This window comes from Coffea eugenioides, unplaced genomic scaffold (genome assembly GCF_003713205.1).
Source record: "Coffea eugenioides isolate CCC68of unplaced genomic scaffold, Ceug_1.0 ScVebR1_2226;HRSCAF=3216, whole genome shotgun sequence".
Taxonomy (NCBI): domain Eukaryota; kingdom Viridiplantae; phylum Streptophyta; class Magnoliopsida; order Gentianales; family Rubiaceae; genus Coffea; species Coffea eugenioides.
The window spans coordinates 1-18938 of record NW_020862693.1 but is presented as its reverse complement, the minus strand read 5'-3'; the positions used below and the strand labels follow the sequence as shown (position 1 = coordinate 18938).

Here is an 18938-nt window from a genome sequence, read left to right as displayed (position 1 = left end):
TCCTGCCTCTCCCCACACCTTTCCCACATTCCAACATAGTTTTCAACTTTATAGCGGGAAAGACTCTAAAAGGAAATATGTAATATTTAACTACGATTCATTTGGATTCTATATGGATAAATTACTTTTTACTTCCCTATAATTTAGTGTTTTACCACATAACCCTTTTATGATTGAAAAATCTATATATAACCTCTTCCTAATTTGAGTTAAAGTGCCACCGTTAGATTTTTTCGTCAAAACTAACGGTCAATGATAAAGAATCAAAATCAAAGTAATAAATTGACAAATTTACTCTTCCATTACTTCTTTTCTTCCTCCAGACATGAAAGAAAGAAATTGAAATAAATAATGAATAAATAAGAACTAAATACCATTAAAAATATGGTTTAAACACCTATAATAATATTTGTAGTAAAAAAAGATATTTTTTGTTTTTTATTTATTTGTTTTATATTTTCCTTCCATCTTGTTAGTTTCTTTTCTATTTACTTTTGTTTCCCTTTCATCTCTTTTGTCTTTGGAGAAAATTAAGATTTTGTAAGCCAAAGTATAGATTTTCAAAATCATCTCTTCCGTTCCCAAAAAAAAAAAAAAAGAAAAGAGAGAGAGAAAAGGGAAAACAAAGTAGCGAAAATGGTGAATTTGTAAATTTATTAGGTTGACTTTGACTTTTTACTATTAATTATTAATTTTAACGGAAAAACTAACAAATGACACTTTAATCCAAATCACGAGGTGATTATATAAAAGTTTTTAAATCATAGAGAGTTATCTAATATAATACCAAACTACAAGACGTAAATGGTGTTTTACCCATCCCATATATAACAAATGTGTCTTTTTAACAAAATTGTATAAATAATTAATAAAGAATTACAAATTACTCAAATCGTATAATACAAACAACCAGGTGGCAGGCAGTGTTCGGCACTGTTCAACGTCATGGGATTTCATCCGACAAGTAATCCTCAGAAGCTGTATGTATCTTAGCTACCACCAAACGAACCCACGAATATTTTAAGTCTTGTTTCTGTTTCTTGACAAGTAATCTTCCGTTGCTTCTTCTACCAAACCCCCGACTGAAGTGTCTTTACTCTTCAGAACCATCAGTACACCTCTCTTACACAACGAAGGTCACCAACATGCTCTCGTCGTCCTCTTTTCTGCTCTTCATATTAATCATTTCTGCAAATCCTTGTGTAAGAGCCTATAATGAAGGAGGCAATGGAATAGCAGAAGAGTTTGAAGATGTCAAAAGATCAGATTTCCCAGCTGGATTTCTCTTCGGTGTTTCCACTTCTTCATATCAAGTATATAAAATTACAAATCATGTGTTTCTTTAACCTTCTTGTTCTTGTCTGCATTTTTTGGTAGAATACTTTCGATGAAATTCTCTTGGAATTTGTCTAATATGAAACCACTTCAATGGTTTTAGATTGAGGGTGCAATTCTTGAAGATGGAAAGAGCCTTAGTGACTGGGATGTTTTTGTCCGCAAAATTGGTAATAAGTGATACTTTTAAACTGCCTCTTGCAGCTATGTGTTTTTCTATACAATTTTGGTTCAATGAATCTGATTAAATTTCTACTTTGTTTCCAACTTTTTAAGGTAATATAAAGAATGGAGACACCGGAGATACAGCAACTGACCATTACCATCGTTACATGGTACCAAGTTACCAGCTCTGCTACTCTAATTTCTTGTTTTTACTTATCTCAATGTACCTTAAACATTCTAGATGAATGATATGAAGATGTAAATTAAAGATTTTGAGCAGCAAAACGATATAAAATTTGTTTGCTTTTGGATCGTAACAGGAAGATATTGAGATAATCCATTCCCTTGGGGTGGATGCTTACCGTTTCTCCATTTCCTGGCCAAGGATACTTCCAAGTACGTTTTTTTCCCCTCAGGTATAACCCCTTTTGGTCCCATTTTTCTTTGAATGCCACGGACTTATATCTTTGAATGGTTGTTTAGATGGGAAATCCGGTGGTGTTAATGCAGCTGGAATCATGTTCTACAATAGTATTATTGATAACCTTTTACTCCGAGGTACTAAGCAAACATAACATGTTTCTTCCACCTTTCATCTCTCATTTACTTCTATTGTTTCAGAGGCTTAGATACATTGTATCAATGCAGGCATTCAGCCATTTGTGACAATTTACCACTGGGACATGCCTCAAGTGCTTAGTGACAAATACGGGGGCTGGCTCAATCCTCTGATTCAGTATGTTGAACTATAAATCTGATTATGGATTTTGTGTGGATGATATTTAACTCTTCAATAAGATCACAATTTCGGGTATTTGTGACAAATTAGGGATGATTTCCTCCATTTTGCTGAAACATGTTTCAAGAATTTTGGTGATCGGGTGAGGTATTGGGTGACCATAAATGAACCAAATACAGTTGCAGAATGCGCCTATGAATGGGGAAAACATCCTCCAGGTCATTGCTCCCCTCCTTTGGGCAACTGTTCAGCTGGTAATTCAGATACCGAGCCCCTAATTGCAGTGCATAACATGTTACTTGCACATGCCAAGGCTTCCAAACTCTATCGCGAGCAGTTTCTGGCAAGTTAAATACTTAGTTTGCATAAATCATGACATCAACTTGCATTACTGCATCCCTTTGTTTTACAGCTTAACATTGTTGTTATCGTTTCAACAAAGGAGGCGTATAATCTGAACGGCACATTTTTTGTTGCAGCCCAAACAAGAAGGTGTAATAGGAATGGTGCTCCACTCGTTTATGTTTGAACCATTAACTGATGATGAGCATAACAAGGAAGCTGCAGATAGGGCTTTGGCTTTTAATCTGGCTTGGTAAGTCATGACATCACCTTAAACTGTACCCTTCACCCTGGGACTGGAAGCTTCCACAGTCATGTACTAGCATTTTAAATTTTCCCTTTTCCTGTCACTCAATCGCAGCCTAATTAGCTAGAAGCATTGAATTAAGAAAATTTTCTATACGAAAAGAATAAAAAAATGACAAGATGCCCCATTTTTTATGTGCCATGGTTCAATTTATAAAACAGGGCTTTGGATCCTCTCGTGTTTGGTGATTATCCTCCAGAAATGCGTCGATACCATGGGAATGAGTTACCCAAATTCACATCAGAGGAGAGACTGCTCATAAGGGATAGCATTGACTTCATTGGACTAAACCACTATTCAACTCTTTATGCCAAGGATTGCATACACTCAAGTTGTTCCTGCTCTGGCTCTGCCTGTCTCCCCGGTGGAGACCGTGCCATCCTAGGCTTTGTCTCCACATCTGCAGAGAATGGTGGTGTTTTGATTGGAGAACCTGTATGAGAATCAGATTTATCCTGATTTATTGCACTGACTGTATATCAGATTCTATTTGTAATATAGCTTAAGATTAGCCTTTTCCTAATCTTGTTTTTTGCTGGTTTTAACAGACAGGGATGCCTAGATTAAGTGTTGTTCCAAGAGGAATGGAAGAGATTGTAGACTATACAGTGAATCGATACGATAACAAGCCCATTTTTATTACTGAGAATGGTAAACATATACATTGGGAAATATCTGTGATTTGGTTTAGTTTTGAACATCCACAGTTTTTGCTCTTACTCTTGTACTCCTGTTCCACATTGACTTGGCTCTGATCGTGTTATTCAGATAAATTTGCGCCTGAAGTGCAAGTAGATCTATGTTTTTCCAGTTTTACATGTCATGTTGTCTCAAAAACTGCTACCTTGTCATTTCTTATTTTAGCTATTACCAGACAATAATCAGATTTTTCGAACAAGTGCTCAATGGATACTCGTGAGTACACAACCAATTTAACCGAACTTACCATTTGAATGCATACTCACATTTATTACTCCCTGCATTTAAATACTTTCTCGATTTGATCTCACTTTTCCCAGTAATTAATACATGAAATCCATCTTATTGAGTGTCCACTAATCATTGTTAGACAAGCTCATAATAACTCTATCTTACCTACAGGTTATTCTTCGCCACTGCAACAAGATCAACTTGATGATTTACAGCGTGATGTCAAGCGAATTGAATTTCACCAAGCATACCTAGCATCTTTGGCTCGAGCCATGAGGTGAGATTGTTCCTCTGATTGTACTGAAATTATTTGCTCGAATAACTAATGAAAGCAAGCATTTTTTGTTTGATAGAAATGGTGCTGATGTGAGGGGCTATTTTGTTTGGACTTTGATGGATAATTTTGAATGGTCATTTGGGTATGATGTGAAGTTTGGACTTTATTCTGTTGATCGGGCAACGTTGAATAGAAATCCTAGGTCCTCTGCCAAGTGGTATAGAAATTTCCTGAGGAACATCAGCTCCAATGGCATGAAGCCCAGAACTGCATTTTCACTTTGGAGCAAAGTTGGTAGAGCAGAAGAAGAGTGATGAACTAATGTTTTCAGTTCATTTCCCCCCTTTATTGAACATATGTTTATCCTTGGTATATACAAGAATGGTGAGGATATTGAATAGCAAGCTCGAACTGTGCCTCACTGCATTATGTTGTATTATGCGGGATCAAATTTACCCTTACAGTTTACAGCACGAAGAAGAACTGGAAATTTCGTGGCTATTAAGAAAAAAAAAAAAAATTCGGATTGTCTTTCACCAGGAATGGCTCCTTTTTTACCCTGAGTTTGAAAAAACGAAAGATATTTAAAAAAAAAAAAAAATCCTCATTTAGTTTTTCTTTCTTTGGGCAAATTACACCTTTTCCCCCTGTGGTTTAGTGGTATTTTAGATATCCATCATATAGTTTCAAAAATTATATATAATCCCTTCATAGTTTAAATTAAAGTGTTTTTTGTAATGGAACCGTTGAAATGTTGAGATACCTTCATTTATAAGCTAACATGATTGGAGTGACCAAGATATATAAACATAATATGCATGAAATTTTAGCTCGTTATGGTTTATCGTTTTATCATATAATCTCCATATAGTTTAGTGGTTTATTATATAACTCACTTATAGTTTTCAAAATTTATATATAACTCCTCGTTCTGCTTAACAAATAATTTTCATCTTAAAATAAGGGTACTTTTGAAATTTTATTCGACTCCATTCTCTTTTTTGACACTTTAATCTAAATCATGAGGGAGTTATACATCATTTTTGAAATCATAAGAGATTTATGTAGAAAAGTACTAAATTATAGAGGGCAAAGTGTAAGCCATCCTTTTCTGGATAGTCACATTTAAAGTTTTATTATTTTGTCTTTTAAAGAAGATTAATGGTGGCTCTTCACTTATTCTCTTAATGATTCGAACCATGACATCTCCACTATACGCAAAGCATCTTACCAACTAAGCCACATTTGATTATGAAATCATATTTAAGTTGTCAAAACTTTACAATTAGAATAAAGCTATTGGTAGTTGTTACATTTAATCACTAAACATGTTAGGTATATAGTGCATGAAAATTTGGAACAATGACAGTTTGGTATTTTATACTCCTACTGTATTTTTCTTCTTTAGTAAAAATATTACATTAGACAATAATTAGTAAATTTTTTAAAATAATTTTTAAGTATTTTTCAATTATATAGTAAGTTGCTTTATTTCTTAATTGGTTACACAGGAGGCCAGCATAATTGTGAAGAATAGAAAGTACGTACTCTTTTACATTCAAGAAGAGCCTAATATCGAAATTTGATAGCATGAAAACAGCCTATGAACTATTAATGGAGGAAAAAGGACGTTAAATTGTAACGATCTAATTTATTCAGTCCATAAAGAAAAAGAAAAAGAAAAAGTTGCTTGCAGAAAAATATCATATTACATATTTAAAGAGCCAAGAAATTAAACTTTCAAGGATAATTGGATAAAGGGAAAAATGCACTTTTCATCCTCAAAGTTTGGGGGCTTGACCAATTTTATCCTCAATGTTTAACCCCAAACACATTTCATCCTCAATGTTCCGTAATTTTGACCAATTAAGAACAATTGACGGGAAATATCCAATTGACCGTTACAACCAACGGTTTTACCCAACAAAAAATGGGTAAAACCGAATGGAGCTAACTTTAAAGGAACAAAATGCAACGGACGGACGAAAAGCTCCATTGTTGTCCTTTTTCCCTCTGCCCTTCAACCCCAAAATTTTCTTGCCAATCTTTGCAGCTTTAAACATTCATCCTCAGAGCATCTGGCAGTGGAGCTCCCTGTGCTCTCATTTTTGCCTAAATGAGGAGCAGAAGTTCTGAAGTCTCCAGTGGTTCATCAACTCCATTCTGCAAGTGTGGGTTAAGAACAAAAATGAGCACCTGTTGGCGCGGCGAGAATTCGGGAAGAAGATTCCTTGGTTGCTCTCTGTGGCCGGTAAGAAATATTTGTCTAAAAATGTTGGTCCTTCAATGTGTTAATTTAGCTAACTAATTTCTGAGAAATGTCATTATTGTTATGGTAGAGACCCGAGAGATGCAGGTACTTTGAATGGGTTGATGAGCCAATTTGTCCAAGAGGGAGAGTTCTCATTCCTGGTTTGCTGAAAAAGACTAACAAAATGGAAGAACAAGTTGAAAGAATGCGTAAGAGGGAGAAATTTTTTATTATAATAATTGTGCTTTTGGTGGTTTTGCTAGTACTGAGTTGGAGCAGTAAAGGCGAGGAAAAAGTAAAGGGAGGCAAGTTGCTGCTAAGACTGGAGTGATTTTGGTAAAATTGCAGAAGAAAGAACATTTTGAAGCTGGCTGTGTTTGTTGTTGGAACGAGAGTTGCATTTTTTCCTATGAAGTAATATCCAATTGCAGGGTATAGAAAGGGACTTATTTTGTTTGTACAAAGGTTCCAAATGAACTCTGCAATTTATGTAAAAGGTGGGATTTAGGAAGGGAAATGTATTTGGCAACAATGCAATTTATGAACTCTGTAATTTATTTTGTTTGTAAAGCTATGCGTTGAGTGTAAGAAAATGGTCCTTGTCAAAGTGTTGTTCATATCATAAATATAAAATGGCCATGAACTGATAAACCACATGTACTGATAATACAAACAGATGCAAATAAACCACGCTAGAAAACAAATGCAAATAAACCAAACTGGCAACTAAGCTGATAAACCAAGATTGTCCCACATGTACTGATAAACCAAGTTGGAATATAAATGCAAATAATACAAACAGATGAACATGAAAACAGTTGCCATATATGTATATCATAACTTCAATACAATTAAAGTGCATTCTCAATGAAATAAAGCAAGGGATAATATCAGAAACCTCCCCTGAGGTTTCTTGAAATATCACTAAGCTCCCTCCACATTTTGGAAATCTCTCCTACCACCCCTTGAATTGACATTTTCTTAACAATGTCAGCCCCTCTAAGCAAAAGTAACAATAGATTAAGCATTTTGGAGGAGGGAGAGTATTTTAGTTCCCTTCATACCCTTAGTTTGACTGATACAGTGACAGAAGAAAGTTGCAATAGGTGAAAAATATGAATTGGAGAATATTTTCCTGGCAGAATATTTTCCCTTCATAAGCTACTTTGAATGCTTCTACTGGTATTAAAAGGTGAAGGAACCGCTGGTGAAGTAAGGCAGATGGAGAGGTAATTGGGCAAAGCAATGGCTAGTTCATCCTTTGCTAAATAAAATCAAAGCAAATCGTGTTAAATAAGGAATCGGAGGGCATAAGAAAGCAAATGATGGAGGCAGTGGGGGACAATATGCAGGAAAGGAGCAATGTTGAGGAGAGGAAGTCAAGAAAAGCAAGTAAGTTTAAATAGCCTGCCTGCCTGAAACCCGCTTGCGGGTTTCCCCCTTATGTAAAATGACTAAAAGCTGCGTTTCTGTTCTATTTATATCAAACACATACTCTCAAACCCTCACCTGAAGGGTGAGGATGAGAGGGGAGGTTTGCTGGGCATCCTAGGGCCCTCCGATGGGCATGTGCAACTCAACGCAGCTTGCATGTAAAAAAAATTTTTTTTTTTTAAGTAATTTGTTAAATAGCCTGAAACCCGCTTGCGGGTTTCCCTGCCTGCCTGGAACCCGCTTGCGGGTTTCCCCCTTATGTAAAATGACTAAAAGCTGCGTTTCTGTTCTATTTATATCAAACACATACTCTCAAACCCTCACCTGAAGGGTGAGGATGAGAGGGGAGGTTTGCTGGGCATCCTAGGGCCCTCCGATGGGCATGTGCAACTCAACGCAGCTTGCATGTAAAAAAAATTTTTTTTTTTAAGTAATTTGTTAAATAGCCTGAAACCCGCTTGCGGGTTTCCCTGCCTGCCTGGAACCCGCTTGCGGGTTTCCCCCTTATGTAAAATGACTAAAAGCTGCGTTTCTGTTCTATTTATATCAAACACATACTCTCAAACCCTCACCTGAAGGGTGAGGATGAGAGGGGAGGTTTGCTGGGCATCCTAGGGCCCTCCGATGGGCATGTGCAACTCAACGCAGCTTGCATGTAAAAAAAATTTTTTTTTTTAAAGTAATTTGTTAAATAGCCTGAAACCCGCTTGCGGGTTTCCCTCTTTTTTTTAAAAAAAAATAAATAAATTCTATGGAAGAAACTTTTGTCTACTAACCAACTGTATACACTACACTTAGAGCTTGTCATATGTATTGCAACTTTAATCTACAAAGCTAAGCTCTTCTTATGTATTACAGCTTCAAAAAACTCAATATTCATCAACTTTTTTGTTCATCAACTTTATAAAGGTCAGGCATACATCATCAAATCACACATTTTTTATAACATCCAACATCAATAATACTTAATAAAACAAGAGCATACAAAGGGTCTGGTTGGATTATAAACTCAGTCATCAAGTCTAACAAAACAGAAAAATATAAGGAAAACAGAGATCCCATAAAGCAAACTACATGATCTGTTGTTGAACATGGGTCCATAAATGAAATAAAGCCAGCTATCACATTACAGCTTGCACTTCCATAATTACTAGGCAAAGCAAAAGTTGAAACAACAAAAGTCATTCACTAATTACAAAAGCAGCAACTTGGCTTGAACAAAAGCAGCTTGGCTTGAAGAAAATTCAGCATGTTGTTTCTCCTATCACAGTACTTTCTCCTTTCCCTTCGATCTAGATGAACTAGGAACACTTAAATCTGCCTTGCCAGCAGCAGCAGCATGCATATGAACATCTCTAATCCTGAAGGGCATCTGTACTTGTTCTTTAGTTTGTGTTCTGGGTTCCTTGGTGCTATATTTCACTTGAGACCTTGACAGCCCAAACACTTCGAACATATCCTGGTCTACTTGATCTGGGGCAGAGGATGTTATGTCAATCTCAACCAGTGGCTCAGCATCCTGTTGATGTTCAATGTTTGAATCATCATTACAAACTGCAGCTGCAACTCTTCTTGTATGTCTATGTCTCTTCTGCACAAAACAGTGAGGTAGCAAAAATCAAATTGCATAAAGACAGAAAAATCAAAAGATGTAGCAGGTTTTTCTACCCTTTTATTTGAAGACTCAGCAGCAGGCTTCTTGGTTTTCTTTGTTCCCTACAGTTTAAAAGGAAAACATGTCATTTATATACCAAATAGCAAAGATAGCTGTAACAAGTCATCAAAACAACTTACAACTTTTTTTCCATCTTGGCTAGCTGGATTGTTGGTAGAAGCAGCAACTTGGCTTGAACTAATATCAGTTTCTGCAACTGCAGGATCTTGAGCATCTTTGAGAAGCTTGCAGGACCTCATATTATGTCCCCTTTGATGACAGTATCTACACTTGTTAATCTGTCCCACTCTTGTCACCTTCTTCTTAGTTTTTTCCTTGGCTTGTTGAACCTCCTCTGCACTTCTCCTTCTCAGCTTTTTAGGCCTTCCAGGTGCTCTCCCATATAAGGGTGGTAAAGGACCTTCACCAACATCAGTAAGCCCCCATTCACTTTCTCCATTCATGGGACACACTGATCCTTCATAGCACTTCATATATGTCTCCACTGTATACCATTTTGAAACATATAGCAGAGGATCCTTTTTAGCCATCCACAATGCAGCAATGGCATGGGGACAGGGAATACCTGTTAATTCCCATTTTCTGCAAGAGCATGTTTGCTCCTTGATGTTCACTGCATATTGGTCACCATATGGGCAACTGACTTCATAAAGATCATCATTTGACTTGAATGGAAAACAGTCAGGTGCTCTATCTACATTTTTCTGCATAATGTGAAGAATTCTGGGGCAATAAGGATAAGTCTGCCACTTCTCTTTGGCCAGATCCCTATTTTTTTGCATTCTCTGCATCATGTACAACCGTATTGTTTCAAACATTTCAATTATTGGCTTCTCCCTAGCATCAAGAATTTTGCTGTTGAAGCACTCACAGATATTATTCAATAACATAGCACATTTAGGATGAGTGCTAAAATAAGCTCTGCTCCATTGACTTGGTGGTTTGCCATCAAACCACCTGGCTGCCTCTATATCAATTTCAGCCATTGCTTCCATTCTGCTACTGAATTGAGCTGGTGTTGTTGCTTTGGCAACAGTCCATAACGCTCTCCTCAAACCTTCTCCTTTGAAACCAGCAGATGAAAAGTTATTGTGCAAGTGTTTCACACAAAATCTGTGGGCTGCATTTGGAAAAATCATATCACATGCTTCAATTAGACCTTTTTGTTTGTCACTCATTATTGTCCACTCATAATCCTTTTCAATCTTCAAATCTTCTTTCAATAGTTTGAAGAACCAGCACCATGAGTCCTTACTTTCACCCTCTGCTGCAGCATATGCTATTGGAAAAATGCCATTATTAGCATCAACTCCAACAGCTGCTAGCAAAACTCCTCCTACTGATCCTTTCAAAAAAGTACCATCTACTCCAATAAATTGCCTACATCCAGTTAGGAAACCATGCTTCACTCCAGCAAAACAAATGTACAGCCTCTCAAATCTGCCTTTCCCTGTTTTTGAGTCTCTAAAGCCATCAACAGTTTTCATTATAACAGTGCTACCAGGGTTGGATCTTAGAATTTCATGCATATAAACTCCTAATTTGCTGTACTGGTCCTTTTCACTGCCCTGAACAATTTTCATTGCTTTTCTCCTTGTCCTATATGTTTGATTTTTTGTGAAGGAGCACCTATTTTCTTTCATTACTGTCTTCCTAAAATGCTCCAAATCTAATTTAGGATTACACCTAAACTCTTCACAGTACTTCTTAGCTACCCATCCAGAATGCACAAGAGGATTATCATATGTAAAACCACATGTGTGATTATCTTCAAATGTTCTTATTTGAATAGTTCCATCCCCACTTAATTTTCTAGCATATATAACCCAATTACATTCACTATTTCTGCATCTAGCCCTCACCCTCACTCTATCTTGTTTCACAAACTTACAAGGCCTGCCTTGTTTCACACTATAATTATGTACAGCAGTCTTGAAAAGTTTCAGACTTGTGAAGGACATATACAGCTCTAATTTTGGATTGTCAATATGCTTAGGATCAAAAGTACGAGACCTCAATTTAGACTCTTCATCATCAGACTCATGAATGCTTTCAAAATCAGATTCAGAATCAGGAACCTGTTCTGTTTCATCAGAATCAGGAACCACCTCTGCTTCATTCAAAGGATCAGGAACCACATTTTCTTTCCTGTGATTATCTACTCCCAACCATTCAGCATTTTTGTCAACATTATCATGAAATATACCATCATCAGCATCATCACCTATTTCATAATCTGAATCAATAGCTGAAAAAAAAGTCTCATCACTTGCGTCAGAATCATTATCACAATTATTAGCAGCACACCTTCCTTGACCTTCATCCCTAATATTATTGTTACCATCACCATTTTGGAGTTCATTTTCTGTCTCATCTACCTCATACGGATCATAACCAAGTTGTTGCACTAGAATTTCATGAAAAGATACTTCAAGATATAAGTTAACTTCCTTAGTTGGTCCAACCTCCCCCTTAACATAACCATTTAACTCCCTACTGCTGTCTATCCTCCTAAAGGTGTTATTTTCCCAACCATAGTACACCTTATGACCATATACACCAGCACTCTCAGTTAATCTATCCACTTCAAAAACACTTAGACCTATACTCTCAACATAGTCAAACACACACAAATCTCCACCTTCGTAATGGGGATCAGGAGTATATGAAATGAGGCCTCCATGGTGACATCTTAATGTAATAAATGTGCTGCCCGTTTCTGGTTAAAGAAAAGAAAATAATATAGATCAGACTCTTCAGGAAAAAAAAATGCTTCATCATTTCAGCATAACAAATTGTTGACCCACACAAAAACTACCAAACAAGGACCACTTTCACTTTTTCCATACACATGGCCAGATACACATGGCCGGCAAAATATACCAAGTATTATTGTTTATTAGTCACTCTCACCACAAATTTATAGTCAATCGGCAACTATCATCAGACATAAGGGACCACATTCACACTATAATAATCAAACCAAGACAAATTTTTTGATTTATTTATACCTCATGCAAATGGCCAAATCTGGAAAAAAAATAGCCGTAAATTGTAGTGGGGAAACAGTACAAACACAAGGGACCACATATCAGGTTTCCTTCTCCAAAAAAACACATATCTTTATGCAATGTAGTTGTTGATTTTGGATATAAATACCGTAATTTGGGGGTGGACAAATGTGGAGCTCTTTCTTCCGCAATGTCATATTTTTCTTCACCTAAAATGCTCCACGGATGCCGTCTATGCCCTCCTTCTTGCTAGCAGATGCTCGAAAAGTGGATGGAAAGATTGGCACAAAAATTTTTAGGGCTGACAACGGAGAAGAAAGAAGGAGAAGACAGAAGCTTTTTTCCTTTCGTTTTGCTATTTTGTGCATTTTTGTCCGTTAGAAAAAATGGATCCATTCGGTTTGACCCGGTTATATTGGGTATAAAGTTGGATCTAACGAATTGTGCTTCTCACGTGCAAAGTTCCGTCCCAATTTTTGATTTGTCCTCCAATTCCCGTCAATTGTCCTTAATTGGTCAAAATTACGGAACATTGAGGATGAAATGTGTTTGGGGTTAAACATTGAGGATAAAATTGGTCAAGCCCCCAAACTTTGAGGATGAAAAGTGCATTTTTCCCAATTTAGCAAATACATTTATCAAATTTGTCTACTATGCTGGGGCATGATCATTTAGGTCAGTTGAATTAATAGGAAGCATAAGTAATACGTCTAAGATTAATTATGGAAGTGCCAAAATCATTTCCAAATCAAAATATAAAAAGATGAATAGTGATGTGTCATATGAAGATGAATACATTTTCTTAGCTGATTTTTAATACAGAGTTTTACAATTCTAATTGTAAATCAAATTAATTCAGCCATTTCAATATAATAAACACGTACTGCTACTAAAAATAATTGTAATTAACTTCAAAACAATTATAATCAAGCTAATTACTTTTGGAATATTTTCTCCTTATTGATCTTGAAAGTAAATCATTTGATGTATTTAACACAAGAAGAAATGCAATTTATAGATTAATATATACATGTTTAATTATTTATTGACTTAATAGAAAAAAAAATCACGGTGTTGCTAGTCAAAACTAACTCTTCTGAAGAATAAGCAACATTATTTTAAATCAACTAAATGAGGAGTTAATATCTATTTAGGAAAAGCAAAAGGAAGACAGGAAAAAATCAATTTTAATTAATGGGGACATATACTAGTAAATGGTTCATTTTAAATCAATAGGTATGAACAGTTGCCTCCAAGTTTTGCCATTCATGGCGTTTTTATTAGTTACTCATTACTAAAAAATACTTTTTTAATTATCAAAATTTGTTGTGTTAGGATGCTCATATTATTTGGCTTATTCTAAGTGAAAACCTAAAAGAAGTTTAACTGTGGTTGATGTTTTACTTTTACCACACCTATAAGTATGCTTATACAAGTATCTAGCCCCATTACTTAGGATGAGTTACTAATAAAAACAAGAAAGGTAAAAAAAAATTAAAACAAACAATCATATATATATATATAGACACACACACTTTTTTTTTTTTTAGTGTAAGCAGCCCGTACCACCCAACCCATTCCTCCTCCCAGACACACACACATACATACATACATACATACAATTATTAGTCAAATGGTTTGATTAAATATTTTTTGAGTTTTACATTTTCTTTATTGATATAAATGTAGGATACCAACACTTAACCGTGCATTTGAGGAATGTAGTCATACAAGAACCTAATCCTTTAGTTGTTGTTCAAGCAAAAGATTGTGAACCCCTAATTAACCAAGTTTCAATTTGAGTTGGATGAGCACATTTTGATTTGTATTGGAATGTGAGTTTCTATTGTTTGATTAACTTAAAGTGTGATTACGTGCGAATTTAACATAGGTTCCATCTCAATATAGTTTTTTAAATGGCACTGCTGATGATTAATTTATCCAAAAAAAGAAAGAAAGAAAGAAAGTCCAAACAAATAAATAGAGCCTTTTACATGAAATTTAAAATCAAAGAAACACACGAAAAATATGAACTTTTTTCCTCATTCACTTTATCAATTTTCAACCAAAAAAAAAAATTACTGTTAAAAGTTACAAGATACGTGATACGCTACGCATGTTCTCTCTCAAGCTATTCTCCAACAAAAGTGAGGCTGGTTGCCAATACTAGTTAATCCAATTTGTACTAGTGATAGAGCATCAAAGTCACCATGGATATGTAGGATTAGCTGGAAATGGTACGTGATAGATAGGCATGCTATTGGTATGGATAAAGGGATTTGCAGAAGAGGGCAGCACACAAGGTATATACACTTGCATTTGCCAACCGTTCATCTGATCTGCATACCCCGGGTTTGCTGAAAGGTTTCCATATTGTTGTCCATATCCAGGACCATTTGGCAAGAAGACATTGCGTCTTGAATCAATGCATGAGGAAGGAAGTGAAGCTTCCAAAAGGGCTTCCCAACTGACATTGTTCTCAACATCTAGTTGTATCAATGGTCCTATCTCCTGATCTTTCTGCAATTCCTTCTTCATTGTTTCTTCTTCGAGTTTCACTTGCTTATTTGTCGTTGCAGAGATCTCATTAATCTTGATTGGGTGTTTATCAGCTTCATCGTCAGATATACTCGAGGTCGAGGGAGACTGGACGTTTGAGGTTAATTGAGACATTGTTGAAGACGACGACTCTGTTAACTGCCACATGCCATTAAGGAAAGCTCCTAGAGCTCGAATCTGAATCAGTGGAATTCGATCAACAAAGGGAAACTCGTATGCTCCGCAAAATCCCATAGATTTGCTCCAATTATAGAATTCACTGAGATCATCTGCTTGAATAGCTGCATTTTTGTAGATGTCAAATGCCTCAGCACAACTTCTATATGGTAACTGAATGAGATTGTCTAAGACCACAACGATCTGTTTTCGAAAAGTAGTGTAACACATAAAGCTATCACGGATTATGTTTTTCATGGTGGATTGAACAACGAAGTTTTTAGCAGCTGCCCCTGTTGGCCGGCAATCCATGACGCGATCGATGAGGCTTTGAAGTTGTGTCAGGACTTCAATCATCCTTCCAAGTTCTTTCATTTTATCAGGAAAGCTATCTGGCATATCATCTTCATCTGTTTCTGTGATTTCAATTGCTGAACAATCAATTGCTTCATCAAGAAGACGAGCATATGATCGTATAAAATCGGTGTAATCTTCTGCAGCAGAGGAGGAGAAATCCTGGAAATCACAAGGGTAAAGAGATATATATCTGTTCGATCGAGCCCACAAGAGTTCTGCTCGAAAAGGGCTGTCTTCAGGCAGTGATCGCAGCAGACGGTGCAGTAGAACCAGGGACTTCAGTGCAACTCGCCAGCATTTTGTTTTGCTGAATCGACGAGTAAAGCACAAAGCAAATTCCCGATAAGAAGTAGGCGAGATGGAAAAAATCTTCATGATCTCATGAACGTATTTCTCATTGAATGGTAAATCTTCAGGAGATGTAGCTTTTATAACCACATGATCAAGATCACAAAAGCCTCCAATGGTGGCAATCTTGGCACAGTTCACACTAGTATGCTCCTTTACGGAGCAAAAAACTTGCCTGATTCGCCGTTGCATTGTTGAAGATAGAGGAAGGAGAAGAATCAGAGAAGAAAAAGTTGAGGAAGAGGAGGAATAAAAAAAAAAAAGAGAGAGAGAAGCTTAAAAAATGAGAAAGTTGGGAGGTTTTACCTGTTTGTTGTTTCCTGGAAAGTATTGGCTTGTGCTGGCCTGGTTTTGTTCGAGGAAGCAGGAGTTTTGATTTAGGTAATGGAACCTAAGGAATAACGAAATTGGCTGGAGGCATTTAGAAGTTTTGTACCATCTAAGAATTGTTGCCATTTGGATCTCGGTGAGAACTAGGACTGATGTGATTCTTTTTGTCACCAGATAACTGGGATGAAGACTTCACAGGAAGAAAAAGATTACAGGTGACTTTCCTTCATGTCGCTTGGTACACTAATTGGCCGGTGACAATAAATTATGCATAGAGCAATCTTGAGTATTGTACTAAAGATTAGCTGTTTTAGGGGTGTTTTTAAAATATTTTACTGTATTAATGTAGTTGAAAAACTTTTACTGTAGATGGGGTTATTTTTTTTGTATTTTTGGTGTTTTTTAAGGGTTTTTTTTTTAAAATGTTTTTGGTGTTTTCGAAGTTGTTTTTTATGTTTTTGAGGTTGTTTTTTGGTTTTTGGTATTTTTGAAGTTGTTTTTTGGTTTTGATATTTTTTGTTTGTGTATTATTGTAGCATTGCAATTGAAAAACTTTAAAAAAAAAAAAAAAAAAAAAAAAAACCAATCCAAACAGAGCATGAAAGACACATTTCAACCATGGTAAGAAACTGAGTAGAAGATTTGATGACTATGATGCTAATTTTTCTTGTGTTCTGTCTGATGAATTAGTCTTTTTTTTTTTTGTTTTTTCTTTTAGGCCTGATTGATTAGTCTCGTTGAAGATAAACCCAAAACTCGTTATTTACAATACTTTAAAATAGGCCTATTAAATCCACTCTTAAAGCCTCTTACTAATAACTTTTAGTGTCTTTACATATTTGGAGTTTGGATCACTTTGTTTCCCACTCGAAAATGAATTTTGTGACATATGTGTCAGTATAATTCCCTGCCCTGAACTGAACGAGGTTTTGGTCAGTCTCTTCTGGGATTATGGCATTTCCAGCAACTTCACTCTATTTCTTTATCTTTTTTGTACATCGAAAAAATACTAAAATTAGGAAGATATGATACAAGCATGTGATATATTTTTTTTCTCGACTAGTAGATTCTTGGTTGTTGAAGTATCGATGATATAGGAGAATATTTTATGGTTTGAACTGTGTCAATATGTAGTATTTGGATGGTGCAAGAATGGTAAAAATTGTGACAAAATATCAAATTACTTATTCGTTACATCCACCATGAAAAGAATCCTTGAGGGTTTAAATTTCTAGCATGAACCTCCAAAAGAATCAAAAAGCAAAAGTGAGTAATGTGGAACGTCCACAACTAAGCAAAAGAGTTGAAAACACTGAGACCCTGTTTGATAATTCAATTCGGCACTTAAATTTAATAGAATCAAATCTTAACATATTCAAACCGTTTGATAATCGAAAATTGAACATTTGAATTAATTAACCAGCATTGAATTTTCTAAGCAAAACTTGCTCTCAAAATTAAGTGATAAACTATTCACCTATAACTGTATACAATATGCACTCAGATATATTAGATTTAATACTTAACAATTCAATAACTTAATGGATTCAGACTTTAGATTTATCAAATGCACCCCAACGTAACATCTAATTGATTCCGCGAAACTGTTGCCGTTTACCAATAAACCTTAAATTTATTACTGACCACAATGCATGGATGCATTGGTATTATCAAAGTAGCAGAATTGCACTACCACAAATTTGTCTCAAACTCTTTGCAAGATGTAGATATATATCAAACTTTCACACAAATGACTAGATATCAGTGAAGTTCAAGAATTGAACAAAACAGCATCTATGTTACTCAAACATGACATTCTCATGGATTGAGCACCTCTTTCTTGCCCTTACATTTGCCAAAACATATTGGATTGTTGGTGCCTTTGATCGACTCCTACCAAGGTTGCATACATGTGCTGTACTGTTTCCTTCATAGAACTTCCCTTGGTCTCCAGATATGCTTATTATCTCAACATCTGGAAGTACACCATGTCCAAAAATTGTGAAGATTGCAGCCAATGTACCTGACTATTTGGTCACAGTTGTTGTGATAGGATGTCAGATGCAAGCCGATGGTAATACTGATTCATATAAAAGTTACTGAGATCAATAATCAAAATTCCAACTTCAGGTATATGAAAATACATGCTCAAAAAAAAAAATTTATACATGACACAAAATGCAGGACTGCAAATAAAAGCAAGGTAGATATTCCAAGTTTGGAATAAATCTGCTAGCTGCTTAATTATTTGCAACAGTAGTGGCTATGGATGATGAAAATGAATCTCTAGATGCTTATATGTGAACTGAAAGTATGTACCTTTCTCCATTTAAAGACTCTAGTCATCTAAGACATAAACTTCAAAGCCATCATTTCCCATATCCTGTTGTTCTTCAAAAATTTGCTGGGCTGAACTAGTGGTCTTGTGGCACCAGTACACCCGCATTATCTTCAAGGTAGGTATGTCTCCAAAGCTCGATGGAATCTCCTCAAGGCCTTTACAATATATCAGAACAAGTCGTTGTAGGCTGGGAAAGGGCTCACTGCAGGCATTCCACCTTTCAATCTGCACTTCCGATAATTGTAAGAACTTGAGCTTTATGAATTCCCCATCTTCCATATCCCATTTTAGGTCCAAAAAGGCAGATTTCCGTAGTTTGAGAACCTCAAGATTTGGTAGCTGCCCTATTGCTGATATTGCATCCCTTGTAAGGCAAAAGTT

The 18938-nt window shown here is 35.9% G+C and overlaps 1 protein-coding gene across 1 annotated transcript; it reads left to right on the top strand.

Moving 5' to 3' along the window:
- The first annotated feature begins 945 nt into the window (after positions 1–945).
- LOC113756370 (beta-glucosidase 18-like) lies at positions 946–4585 on the top strand. Its single transcript, XM_027300058.1, has 13 exons — positions 946–980; positions 1208–1313; positions 1439–1505; positions 1612–1670; positions 1821–1896; positions 1984–2058; positions 2149–2236; positions 2330–2582; positions 2719–2834; positions 3050–3323; positions 3437–3539; positions 3990–4095; positions 4172–4585. Exons 1-13 carry the CDS (start codon positions 946–948, stop codon positions 4407–4409), a joined length of 1596 nt encoding a protein of 531 aa, XP_027155859.1. The 3' UTR covers positions 4410–4585.
- Positions 4586–18938: the final 14353 nt, after the last annotated feature.